At 38.9% G+C, this 13,917-nt stretch overlaps 1 protein-coding gene across 2 annotated transcripts in view; it reads left to right on the forward strand.

The window, feature by feature from the left end:
* The window catches only part of PPP3CA (protein phosphatase 3 catalytic subunit alpha), a 287,229-nt gene extending 275,750 nt beyond the window's left edge, over positions 1–11,479 (forward strand). For both annotated transcript variants that reach the window (XM_006208923.4, XM_072939945.1), the window contains exons 12-13: positions 2,582–2,679; positions 8,861–11,479. In XM_006208923.4, the coding sequence (XP_006208985.1) occupies positions 2,582–2,679; positions 8,861–9,057 (295 nt within the window). In that variant the 3' untranslated portion in view covers positions 9,058–11,479. The remainder of the gene's footprint in view (positions 1–2,581; positions 2,680–8,860) is intronic.
* Positions 11,480–13,917: the final 2,438 nt, after the last annotated feature.

Consider the following 13,917-nt stretch of genomic DNA (forward strand, 5'->3'; position numbering starts at 1 on the left):
TGTGAAGCTAGATGTTTTAACATGTAATGGATGAATCCAGATGGTGGTACACATTTGTCAGGTAGAGCTGTCAAACACAGTCCTGACATTTTGATAATTTGCAATATTATAAGGGAACCAGAAACCTGTCTTTCAGGAGCCCTGGCCCATAAGGTGCTGCATGTTGCTGGGATCCACCAGTCAAGTGAATGTACTCAGGACTTGTGCTTCAAAGTGAACATCTTGGGGAAGGAGCTAGCAGAGAAGGCAATTCCTCTGTCAGGTGTGGAATCGGAGGGGCCAAAAGGGGAAGAGTTTTCTTTCTCAGCATATTGGGGACTAACCATTAGCCTGAGCTTAGGGGTTGGCCCTAAATAGCAGGAAAAGACTCGGAAATCTAAAATGTGAATTAACACTACTATGCCTCATTCTATTTTCCTTTGACTCCTGCCCTTAGCAAATGTTTTTTGAATGTCGATCGACTATGTACAGAGTCCTGTTCTGATCTAGGTGTTGTGGATGGAGCAGAAACAAAGCAGTCAGAAACCCCTGTTCACATGAAGCTTCTCTAGCTAGGGTGGATGTAGCAGGCAGAGGAGCTCAAAAGAAATTAATTAATTAATTAAAAAATAAAATAGGCAAGGAGAGATAAAGAGTAAGAAGGTGCATGTATTTTAATTATCATTTGATTTAGCATTTTCAAGGAAGTCCTCACTTAGGAGGCAATGCTTGAGCAGAGAGTTGGAGGCTGGGAGGGACGGAGTCACGCAGATACCTGGGGGAAGAGTGTGACAGAACAGTGCAGCACCCCGAGGCGAGGTGTGCAGGGTGTGTTTGAGGAACACTACGGGACGTGGTTGCTGGTAAGACATGAAGTCCGAGAGATGGGTGAGGATGGGAGACTGTGGGTTGGGAGCTAGTTCTTTAGGGCTCTGGGCAAATCTTTTAAAGATTTATGCCTTTCGCCTTTAATAAGAGGAGAAACCATTGGAGAGTTTTGCATAGAGGAGTGACAGGATCTGTGTAGGTATTAAAAGGCTCAACCTGGCTAGTATACTGAGAATAGATAATGGGAGGAGGGGGCACGAGCGTGACCAGGCTGCAGCAGAGAGACCAGTTAAGAGGCTGCTGGAGTGATCCAAGTAAGATGCTGGTGGTTAGGGAAAGAAGTCAGTCACAGAAGACCACAAGCTGCCATTTGTAAGAAGTGTCCAGAAGAAGCAAATCTACAGAAGGCAGATGAGTGGTTGTATAGGACTGAAAGAAATGCAGAGTGACCTCTAATGGACACAAGATTTCTTTCTGGATTAATGAAAATGTGCTGAAATTCACTGTGGTGATGGTTTCACAACTATGTAAACAGAAGAAAAACCATTGATTGAATTATACATTTTAAGTGGGTAGATTGTTATGATAACTTAGTTATATCACAAAAAAAGGCTGTTTTTAAAAGCGGTGAGGGGCTGGTATTGTGACAAGTGGTAGGATACTGGAAATATTTGGAGGGTAGAATCCTCAAGATTTGCTGACTGATAGATGTGGAATAAGAAAGGGTAAAAGGAGCAAAAGGGTCATTCTTTCAACTAAGGTAAACATGAAGTTAAAACAATTTTTTTAAAAAGATGAAGTTGAAGAAAGATTGTGAAGTAGTAGCTTTGGGGGTAGTTTGGGAATTTTGTTTGGGTCATATTAGCCATCTTCATAAAAATGTGACGTAGATAGTTGTACATATTACAGACATTATATGTGTGTGTGTGTGTATTGTAACTATTTTTTTTTTCTGGTTATGTCAGATAACAGTATCTGTTATATGAAAATACATGAGGTGATTCCTGTTTTATGGTTATTTAATCATTTGATTAATGCTTTGCTGTGATTACTAAATGTAATCAAAATAATGAATGAAGTATATAAAACGGATGGTAAAACAATTATCATAATGAGTAGTCAATTTTATATTAAGCAAATCAGTGGGGAAAGAGGCTGAAAAGAAAAGCTGGAAACTTGACCAGTTGTTTTATTGACTCTTTGCCATTATTTTTGGTGTGTGTCATGTAATGTTGGAATTCCTTAACGATCCCCGGATGTGGTTCCTAGTTTCTCAATCCATAGATCGGATTTTTTCCATCTCCCAGGTAGTCGCTGGTCTTCTCTCCCCAGTCAGATCAGCTCCACTTCTTTTTGCTGAGCCTTGGCTGTAAAACTGACATCAGCAGTCTCCCTGGCTTTGTTTGTTTGTTTTTTAACATACTTATGGTGTCACGGAGGCTGCCCACAAACACTTTGTACTGTGATGCCGGCGTGCAGAATCAGAACTGTGTTCTGCATCTTGAGTACTCAGAAGGGACGGAACCTCCACCACGGTGTAATTCCAAACTCTATCCTAGCAGTCATGTCATTTACATAGCATGACTTATACATCAATGTATGAAAATACAGTATGTTTTAAGTACAAAAAAAGAGAGAGAGCGAGCAATCAAGGGAGCCAAAGTAGAGGTAAATGTGAGTTCTTACATACACTTATTTTTTCCCTTCAAGTCTTTTCTTTTTCCTGCAATAAAAGGTAATGTGTCCCCACCCCCTCCCCCTCGTGCCTTTCCAGAGAAGAGAGTGAGAGCGTGTTGACGCTGAAAGGCCTGACGCCCACGGGCATGCTCCCCAGCGGAGTGCTCTCTGGAGGGAAGCAAACACTGCAAAGCGGTAAGCAGCCCCTTGGCACCACTGGGTCCCGGGCATCGCAGTCGGCCGTGTCGTTAGTGCCCTGATTAAGTCATCCATTTGAGTTTGGTCTTGGTCTTCAGTTCTTCTCCGCTGGAAGCAGGGCTGAAACCTCCCAGCGGTTTGACCAGTCACGCCCCACTCAGTCGCGCCCTCATTGCCTGGAGCGGTGGTCTGTACCCTGCCGCCCCCATCTCCTCATTTGCGTATGAACCAGGATTTCAGGCCCGGCTGTGAGACAGCTCGTTCAGGTCACGCACATGCACAGTAGAGTTGGCCACTTGGAGCCAAGCAGTTGCTAGAAAAGAACTTTTAAATTACATTTTTCTTAAATGTATTGGTTATCTGTTTGCTTGATGAAATAAACACATACACACATAAATATTCATGCCTAAGCCTAGGATTTACTGGAGAATGGAAGAATATAAAAAGGGCTGATTTCTTTATCCACTGGAATTGAAATTGAAGCCATATGGGTCTTTTCTCTGATTTATTCATCTAAAACAAAGGAGACTGAGTAGAACCATATTTTATTTTTGAAAACAGATGAAATCTCTAGTTTTTTGGATGAGTGCTGTCCACTAGAACTTCATGTGATGATGGAGATTTGTGTATATGTACAGAAGCCACTGGCAATATATGGGGCTATTGAGCACTTGAAATACAGCTCATACAGCCGAGAAAACTGAATTTTTTATTTCATCTAATTTTCATTAGTTTGATTTAAATAGCTACATGTGGCTAGTGGCTACCATATTAGACAGCACAGTCAATATAGCTATTTTACTTTGTTACTTATTTTCTTTACCTATTTTAAGTAATATCATTCATTAGAGTCCAATTTTAGCATACTTTATGGAAATTGTGCTTTTCTATTCGACTTTAATTGAAAAAATTGAAAACAGAAATATGCTATAACATTTTCAAAACAATCTCAGCCTCTTGCTTATGTTCCTGTATCTTTCCCTGAAGCTTTTTTTGTGTTTTCTTTTCTATCCTTGTCCCAGATTCTGGTATTCTCATGGTTATGTTGTTTAGATTCACCTCTTTTACATAGAGAGTGATGTCCAACTTCATCAATACGGTTCTGCTAAGTGATCACATTCCGGCAGCATCACTGTAATTTCCTTTATTTTCGTGTGAATTTATTCCAAAATCAATGCCCCTGAGTTTCCACAAAAAGAAAAAATTTCTAAATGAAGGTAGGAGAATACCACAGAACTGAAGTAAATTCGCCCTTTAATTTATAGCTAATGATTATTTAATAACCAAAAAAAAAAATCCCAAAAATTTCCCACCAAAGTAAACATGCTGTCTGAGAACATTAGCACAAAGAGATAATTTATATGCACAAAATGCACAACCATCTAATTGACTGAAATCTGCATAGTTTCTGAGAAGCACAGTTTTAAGGTACAGCAAGTGTATTATCAGAAACTATGGGCCACAATTGCTTTAGAAGAATACATTTAATAATGAAAGTACATATTTCTAATATGTTGGTGCTGGTGCAGTTCCAGATGTTTGCTTTACTTTTAAACTTAAGTTATTTAAGTTCTTACAGTTCTTTGTTTTGTTTCCAGATTTTCACCTGGGTTATTCAGTTTCCTTTTCTGTTGTTTTATTTTAAATCCATTGGTTTGTTATTCTGTGTTGAACTTACATACACACACAAGCACATACATAGATAGCAGACATAAGGTTTGGAACCTCAGTAGTCCTGAGAGTTGGAAAAGTCATTGTATATTTTAAACCATGTACATCAGTACAATTTCAAAATTCATTGTCTGATGCCCTTTAATTTGTCCGAAAGGGGAAACTACTTAAAGTTTTGCTATTTAGCTTTTCTCCATGGTGGTAACCATTCTGCATTTCTATCACAAGGAATTTGAAATGCACTTTAAGTGAATTATACTGCACATTTAGCAGTTGCTCTAGTTTTAAGACCTTCAATTATAAGAAATCTGCAAATTAAAGTCAAGGGGTAGGATTTTAATATTAAACATTTTGGAGTTACAGAGGAGTTTTGCATTTTCGCACTTAATTAGGGAAGTATCCCCTAGCCTTAATAACATAGTAGGATTCATATGCCTGTATAGTGAGAATGTAGACCTTAACCTTATTGTAAAAATAGCTGATAAAGCAATGGGCGTTTAAAGTTTGCCTCTAAAATATGCTTAGGTTTCAGTATTTAGACCATCTTTTCTTTAAAACACTAATAGAATTATTGCTGCTACTGGCATGTTACCTCTTGATGGTGACATTGCAAGAATTTTGTTTCCCAAAATGATATTCCAATGAGGAAAACTCATTTTAAAATGGGTTGCCTGGCAAAAGAAGTCCAAACTATACCCATTTTCTCCTGTTCCTTTTGCCTTTCTCTGTCACCACTCTAAACATGCCCAGTGTTTGTCTTTAAAAGTCCCACATGTTATCAAAGCAGACACATTGATTTTATTCTTCCTCTAAATTTATATCCTCCCTGCTTTTCCATCCCATGTTAAACAGCATAAATTATGCCACTGACATTATGGTAATGCTTCAACTTCTGCCGTTTTGGGGGGGCATTTTAAAACTATAAATCACTAATCATAGTAGTGGATTTATCATACTTTGTATGAGCCAAATGCACATTTTAGGTTGACCGAGTGCCCTGTAGATTCAGTCTAAGCGAAAGAAACCTTCCCTGAGTGTTTTCCAAAGGTTGATCGTTTGGTCGTTCATTTAGTGAGCAAGATCCAAAGCGGTTCACTCAGATAGGTGTATCCAGCTCATGAGATAAACTTACCACTTCCGTTGTGTTTTTTCCCTTTCTTTTTAGCATTTCTGTTTTGTTGTCTGTGTCAGAATCCAGCCCTTACAGGAACATTAATCCTCTTAGCTCCCTTGATCGTCACTGATTTGTTCTTAGAGTTAAAAATCCTCTGCTCATTTTTCTCATTCACTTTGCACCCCCTTTCTTCTCTTCAGCTACTGTTGAGGCTATTGAGGCTGATGAAGGTAAATTGGCCAGTCCCCTTTCTGTTGTACCTGCAACAGACAAGGGCTCTGCTGGGTGTATTCATTTTCTTTTTTTCTTTTTTTTTCTTTCTTTTTTTTTTTTTTTTTTTGCTGTAGCTTGTACAGAGTGTGTGGGTGTTGGGCTAACAGTTGTGGCTCAGTATTAACCAAAAATGTTCTTGCTTTAAAGGGGAAAATGTCCTTTTCTGGTTTGTTTGTTTGTTTATTTTTTTTTCCCTTAAAGCTATGTTTGACTTTGTATACAATGATCCTAGGATAATCACAGAAAACAAAAGGATTATTTATCTTGAACCATGTCGGGTGGGGGTTATGGCAGCCGTTTTGACAAATAATGGATAAAACAATATTCTTGGAGCTGAACCATGTCCCTCCCTCAAATCACTTTTAGTCAGCGCTTGAAACTAGAATAAAAATAGCTCTATGAAGTCTAGTGTTAAGAAATTTCTAGCAAAAAGAAAAAGCTCATTTGAATAGTGCTGCGTTGTAGTTCAACATTCATTTATGCCTCTAAAAAATATTCCAAGAGACAGCTGTGTACGAGATAAACAGTTCTGCTAGTCTTATGAAATTTTAACCTCCTGGTATTTGTAGGACAGTTAGCACCAGCAAAATATTCTAAAGCGTTTGACAGTCTCTCGTGGCTGTGGGAGTGGCCAGTAACAAGCATAGTGAGTATTGAATCATCACTCAATTGGTTAATGTCTTACTGAGTGTCTGCGTTGCACCAGGCACCATGCTAGGTGCTTCAGGAGAAGCGAGGAGGGCACACAACCGTGTCCTAGCACTGCTCTGGGATCACGCAGGGGACCCTCTAGCAATTGCTTTCGAATCGAGTGCTCTTTAAACATATAGTTACGAGAGAACTGCCGATCAAAGTAGTTTTTAATATGATATGCACTGTACGTTACCATCTGGAAATTTTAAAAAGCATAATTCGAAGTTCCCCTTTAAAACAAAATCCTTCAGTTGTATTTTGTTCTTGCAAGATAATGTTTTATCGTTCCCAAAATTGTGTGATATGGTCCTTCGATATGCTATAAAAAAGTGCCGCTTTAGAGTGATTGGTACGTGATTTGGGTCCGGTAGCGGGAATGATGGCACTGTAAGAGAAAATACAACTGCTTCCTAAATAGCAGTGAATAAACTGCTATTTATGTGGGAATTCTCTATTCCTCTTGGCAAACTCTAATCTGCAGTGTGCATTCTTGTTGATAGTTTGGCTGTTTTCTGTGGTTTCTGTGACTCTGTGTTGTGTTAAGTATCCTACCAATGTAAATTGCTAATACCCATTGTCTGACCAGCAACTACAGCAGAGCACATTCTTCCAGACCAGGAGAGACAGAAACGATTAGACCTGGAGCCCCATTCCGGACATAGCCATTGTTCTAGCTAGATTTAGAATCTCTCCGCTCCCGCCACCCATTGGCTTTTAAAACCTTAAACAACTTAAAAAAAAAAAAAAGAGAGAGAGAGAGATTCCACTTTTTGCCATTTAAATTCGTAAAATTGCTTCATCAGTAATGATGACAAACTTATGTATATAAATTATGATGAAATGAGGTTCACAGTAGTCTAGGAAAACAACAGAGTACTACTTTGGTCCCTCAAAATGCTTGAGTTAGTTTTCAGAGTGGGTGCTCGTTAGACAGCTCTATTATTTTGCAATTTATGATTGAATTAAAGAAGAATTAAGAAGCTTTGCTTTGGGCCTTGGTCTTTCCCCATTTCCCCATCTTCTTCCTCTCATAGTTGACTAATCACCATGATGCTAATCTTTAAAATGCAGAGGGGGGAAGCAAACTTTCTCATCGTTTAATGAGTTTGAAAGCAACTGTGTATATCCTTTAAGAATCTCATCCATACTAATGAAAGGCACTGCATATTTGTGTGGGAGTGGCTGGTAAAGTTTCAGCTTGAAACTGCTTTCCTTTTTTTTCCTCAAATAGGGTAGGAAGGCTAAGGGGACAATGCCATTGTCCTGCATCAGCCATGGAGATGCAGCCCAGTTCAGCATTGGTGACTGGCCCTTCAGTGTCTGGCTTGCACTTTCACAGGAAGTAAAGCGAAGTGATGTCATTGGCTCCCCATTCATGTACTTTGTTTTCAGCTCACTTGTTGGTGCACGTACTGAAGAAATTGTTAACGTTTCTCGCACAAATGCCTTATCTATCTCTGGAGCACACAAAGGTTACCAAAAAAAAAAAAAATCAAATATCAATGCCCCTCCTTTGAGAAATCCATGTTTTCATTGAATAAGGCCCAAACCATTCCCATTCGTTTTTGCTAAAAGTTGCAAAAAGCATTTTCCCTTTGCTATTCTTGAACCATCACTTGCATCTCCATTGGTCTATTAAGCAAGAGTTTTTCTTTGATTTAGGCAGTAATGGACCAGATGAAAACCAGTTTGACCTGTTCCTTGCTGAAAGTCAAAGTTTTTCTTCTTAGGAATCTGGTCTTGATTTTTCTGAGTTTCTTTTACCTTGTCACCCACTCCCCATGCTTCCAAAGCTGAGTTGAGAAGCAGGAGTTTATCATTTCATTTTTTTTTTCATGCCACTATTGAGTTGTTTGCCAAGAAAGTCTTTCTGGGATCCTGAGATGCCATGGAAATACCCCAAGTTTGTTCCTTTTAGCTTCTGCTCTAAGCTCTTTACTAGATTTTTAGGTCTAGCTGCCTCAATGATTCTACTGAATTTGCCATTACTACTGCAATGGAATAGTAAAAGTAGGGCCATTTCCAGTCTGTCTAGATTAGGGCATTTGATGCAGTAATTATGCCAATAATGCAGCCAGTCGATGCTGGGTCTAGAGACCTGTCCCTGGTAGCAGCCTTCCTCTTTAATACCCGCTTGGGATTTCGTTGAGCCAAACTTCCGAGAAGACAAGAGAAACGTTCACATCTGACTAACGTGAAGAGGACATTTTGGTTGGCAAGAGACATTGGCTGTTACCAGACCTCTCGGTTATCTGCGGGTATGGTAAGGAGTCTGTCGTGTTGTGTTCAGGTCCCGTCACTTTGTTCTCCACTAAAGGATCCCCTCTCTCACTGCGAAATCTCTAACATCACCTGCTGCAGCCGCTGTGCCCTTTGTTTTCCCCTGGCTAACCTGATTTTTCTTTTTTTAAATGATTTTCTGTTTAGCTATCAAAGGATTTTCACCACAACATAAGATCACTAGCTTCGAGGAGGCCAAGGGCTTAGACCGAATTAACGAGAGGATGCCGCCTCGCAGAGATGCCATGCCCTCTGACGCCAACCTTAACTCCATCAACAAGGCGCTCGCCTCAGAGACTAACGGCACGGACAGCAATGGCAGTAACAGCAGCAATATCCAGTGACCACTTCCTGTTCACTTTTTTTTTTTTTGAGCTGCAGGGCATGATGGGGATTGCTACATATCAGCAGTTGGATGTTCTCGCCTCTGATGGTAGCTTGTTTGCTCTGGGGCCAGGTGTTGGATTCAGTTTACACTATCATTTAAAAAGAGGGAGAGAGATAATAAACTATATTTTGGTGGGGGTGGTGATTAAACACCTCTTTGGGGTCTGCCTTTTAAAAATGCTTATAGAAAAAAAATTTAAAAAGAAAGCTAATGCTAGTATATACTGCAATGTTAGGGGAATGAACATGTTTTCCTACTGCATTAGGGACTTCTAGATAGGTTAATGAAAGGTCTTTTATTATGTTACTGGACATGAAAACTTTGTCTAATTTCTTACTCTATTGTACGTTTACAGTTGCAGCACTAAAAATGGATGACATCAAACATTTTTAACAAAATGATGTACAAACTAAATAAGGACTATTTATTGATAATGTTTTGCTACTCTTGTCAGACAATGGCTATAAAATGAATTAGGCAGTCTTAAAAAAAAAAAACAGAAAAAGAAAAAAAAAAAGAATGTTGCAAATTTGTTAAAATGCCAAAAAGGACAGTTTAATTTTGTACAGATTATGCTTACCTCAGGTTTCTTTAGTGTGCTCGAATGCCTTTCTTTCCACATAACACTTACTACTTTGGCAATGAACTTCTTTTCTTTTCTTTAAGTTTTAAAAAACTGGAATAATTACATCTGTCTTTTTTTTTTTTTTTTTGCTGTTTATATTTAGGGGTTTTGTTGATCAATCAAGTCTTGGTTGTGGCTTGCTGAATTAAATATTTATGAGTGGTGCATTTTTAAGTATAGTAAACAAGACACCATATTAAGTACAGTGATAAAGCATCTATATTCTGTAAAAAAAAAAAATCTGCCTATGCATGTTTTTTAAGAAAAAAAAAATGGCTGTATCGGCCTGTATGGGACTGTAATGCGCTTAGTGGTCTGACATATACTGGAAATGTATGTATACTGGCGTACTTTATATTCTCTAAAATGCTTAATGCCTTTGAAATTTTGTAATCAAAAAAAGCTTTGACAAAATCTACAGGGGAGAGTATTCTTAAAAGTTTTTAACATAAGCTTGTCAGTGCACATATAGATGGTTAGCATGTTTAGCAAACCTTGTGAAATTTAAATAAGTTTGTAGTTACATGTGAAACTCTAAATGCATGGTAACTGTTAACGTCATAACAGTTTAGTTATTTTGTTCTGTTCTGTCATGTGCCACAAAATATGTACTTTTTTCACTTTTTTCCCTTTGTATATCAGTTACGGGTTACAACTGGTTCATTCTGAAAACAACAACAAAAGTCCATTCATATTTTTAACAATTGTATAAGTGCCCAAGTAATTCACTACAGCCTAAAGCCTTGCCTTTGTAATTTGACTTCTGAAATGTTGGCAATCAAAGCATGCACTTGTAACAATGAAAAAAGAAAAAGCATTTTATATTACTACTCAATAAAATGTGCATGAACTTAAATAACTCTCATCCTTTCCCTGAGTCTGCTGAAGGGATTCACGTGCACAACCACCACGCTGTCTTCTAGGTGCTGGGCCCACCACCACGCATCACCAATTTCCTTTAACCGGCTTCTCTGGGAGCCTCGTGAGCTAAGGTGTGGTGCCTACTTCCGCTATAAGAATCTTGGTGGATTTGTGTCTGCAATCAGACAAGAGAAATATATTTAAAGAGCAAATGCCATCTTCTGGCTCCCTTGAATTTGGGAGCCAGTTTAGAAACCAGAGCATTCCTTTTTATTGAAAAAAAAAATTGTTATCAGGTTGTTTCAGTTGTATCAGATGCCCTATCTGCTAAATCAAAATTAACTACGCTACTAAGTGCGTTCAGAAGAGATTGCATTTGTATTGATATGAAATTTGTATACCGGCACTTCAGCTAATATCTAATCACCTGAAGAGTTAAGATACACCAAGTTTCAGTTTGTTTCTAACATTGTTCATTTTCAGTAACTTTTGTTTTGTGTAATAAAGTATGCCTGTTATACTAAATAATAAGAATATGGCAATTAGTTACATAGTGTACCAAAACAAAGATGATCTAGATATATTCTCTGACAAAGACTATCCCAAATTTATTTTGATGAATTCAAATGTGTTTTTCCTGTGGATATTTTTCCATCCAAAAAAAACAATAAAACAAACAAACAAAAAAAAAACCAAGGAAAATATTTAGATGCAACTTATTAGAATGACATGAAAGAAATGGTAATTCTGGTACCAAGGTGTTTATTTTCTTTCCTAAAACTGCAGAGAAAATATCCTGACAAAAAAAAAATTCATTTTTTTGGATTCGTTTCTTTTACAAATTGTGCTGAGGCAACTATGGCATAGAAATAAACATTTGACATTAAAATAAGCAGTTGATGTGAGTATTGCTTGGTCTTTTTGCTCGGTAGTTAGGAAAGTAACAATGTATATTTTTGCATAATAATTCCATCTATCAAAAAAATCAATGTAAAACTGAAGTTATTTCTCTAAAAGCAGTGACATTGCCAGATCATCAGTTATTAGATCTACCTCCTTCACTTTCAGAGAAACTTCTGAATTCTTAAGTTGCTTATTCCCATGAATCTTTGGTTCACACACACACACTCGCACACACATAGATACAGCCTCGTGTCCCCTGCCCCTCTTCACTCATCCCCAAGGTGACGTACATCTCATGGGGTTCAAACTCAGTGCTAACTTATCTAGCTTTTCAAGGATTAAGAGCTAAATTTGGCCCTAGGTCAGCAGTTTTTCCTATCTAAAATATCCTCCACTTATATTCTTTTAAAATACTTTTTGAAGAAAAGAAAAAGTCTTCATACTCTAAACTTGTATGATGAGGGGAACAAAGTGGGGAGGGGAGGAACCTCTGTGGACAGAGACCATGGCTCTCCCTAGGATAGCATATCAGAGGGAAAGTGTCTTGCAGCGTGAGCCAGAGAGTGTCATGACGATGCTGAAGCCCCCAAATCAGCTTGTCCTGAAACACTTCTTCCCTTCCCACCACTGCCACATCCATGTGAAACAATAAACTTGAGGACACATCCGTCTTTCTGCCTAGAAACCAGGGCCCTGATGTGAAGCCAGCCCCACAGGAGGGACAGTGGCAGTGACTTCGACGTCTCACACTTTTCTTGACTACTTCATGTCTCCCACTCACTGGACCCCTCTTATCACACTGTTGAGAAACAGGAACCTCTCAGCTTGCCTTGCCTACCTACAATTTCTTCAAGACTGGAAGCCCCTTGAGTTGGATAAATCTGAGATCCTGAGACTAAAGAGAGGTCCTTTTCCCGTGGTAGGTGACCTTTCGCTTTATTCATTCCACAAACATGGAGCCTCTGCTATATTCCTCTCATTGTTCTAGGGTCTTATTTTTTCCACACACACACACACACACACACAAAAGCCTGGCAGTCTTGACAGCCTGTCAATTTTCGATTTGCTGCTAAATGTCAGTGCTCCGTCAAACAGGAAGACAGTGCCTGGTTTAACACTGAGCTGCTTTGTAATGCCATTCTACTCTGTTTCAGGGATCTTCCTTTTGTATATAGTTGAAGGTAACACGAACCAGAAAAGCCCCTGATGAAAACTTTTCATGATATATTTTTTTAGTAATTGCATACACAGTAATGGGAGGCAAGAAGTAGCGAAAGAAATGTTGTATCTATTCCTGGTGATCACATTTTCAAGAGGTAACACTGGCAAATTGGAATGCATTTGGGAGTGTGGAGACCCAGCCGGGGAGAGGGTCTGCTTTAAGGACAGACTGAAGAAACCTAAAAGGTGAACAGAAAGAGACATAATGGCTATTAACATTGAGTTGGTTATTCCAAAAGACCTCACTTAAATCAGAACAATGCCTACTTATCATAAAAGTAGAAGCTGAGGCTGTGTAACTAGAGAACAAACTGCAGGAGAATGTGGGTGCCTCCCCTTCACTAGCATTAAAATCTGGGCAGACCCGACTCAGTGCCACAAGCGTCTTTGGAACGATGCTTTGTGGAGGGAGCTATTCTAAACATAGTAGAAGGAGCTCTCCTCGAAGATCATATTGAAGTTACCCTTCAATAGTAAGCGTCCAGATATCCATTTACCTGTTCAGTCTCTTGGGAGGATAGAACTTTGATTTGCGAACTGTTCCCTGGAACACTGTGTTTACAGGGATGTTGTCACGGGGCTGAACTTTCTGCATCAACCAGAACAGCACTTTTGCACATTGCAGTCTATGGAAGATGTCACTTGAGAAGAGTCTCCAACTGAATTAACAAAGCTCAAAACTATTATATAATATTAGCTCGGAACAAATTTGACCTAAACTCCCATCTTAAGGCACACTTGTCAAGTTGTATTTTGAAATCATTTTACACCAAGTGCTGGGGACATCTAAGTTTCTTGCCAACATCTCCACATTGTCTATGAGACTAAGTCCAACATCTTCAAGGTGGCATGTAAGTCTGTTCACAATCTAAATCTTGCCAGTCCATCTACCCCCACTTTCCCCATGAGCTTCAACCAGGCCAGACATTTAACAAGCTCAGAAAACACCAGGTTTCCTTAAGCCTCGGGATCTTTATTCGTACATCTTCAATGTGGAATAAACTTCCCTTTGCAAGATGTCAATTTTGCCTTAAGTACTCGGACCAGGCATTTCTTCCTAAATACATAATATCCTGAACTACCTCTGTGTCAGCATTTAATGTGTTGTGTAATTGTTCATCTTCACCTGGCACTTCAGTTAAAATTGTTGCTTTTCTTTGTCTTCTCAGCATGTAACAGTGCCTGGCACCTCAATAAAGCTACAGA

Source organism: Vicugna pacos, chromosome 2 (assembly GCF_048564905.1).
Source record: "Vicugna pacos chromosome 2, VicPac4, whole genome shotgun sequence".
NCBI lineage: Eukaryota > Metazoa > Chordata > Mammalia > Artiodactyla > Camelidae > Vicugna > Vicugna pacos.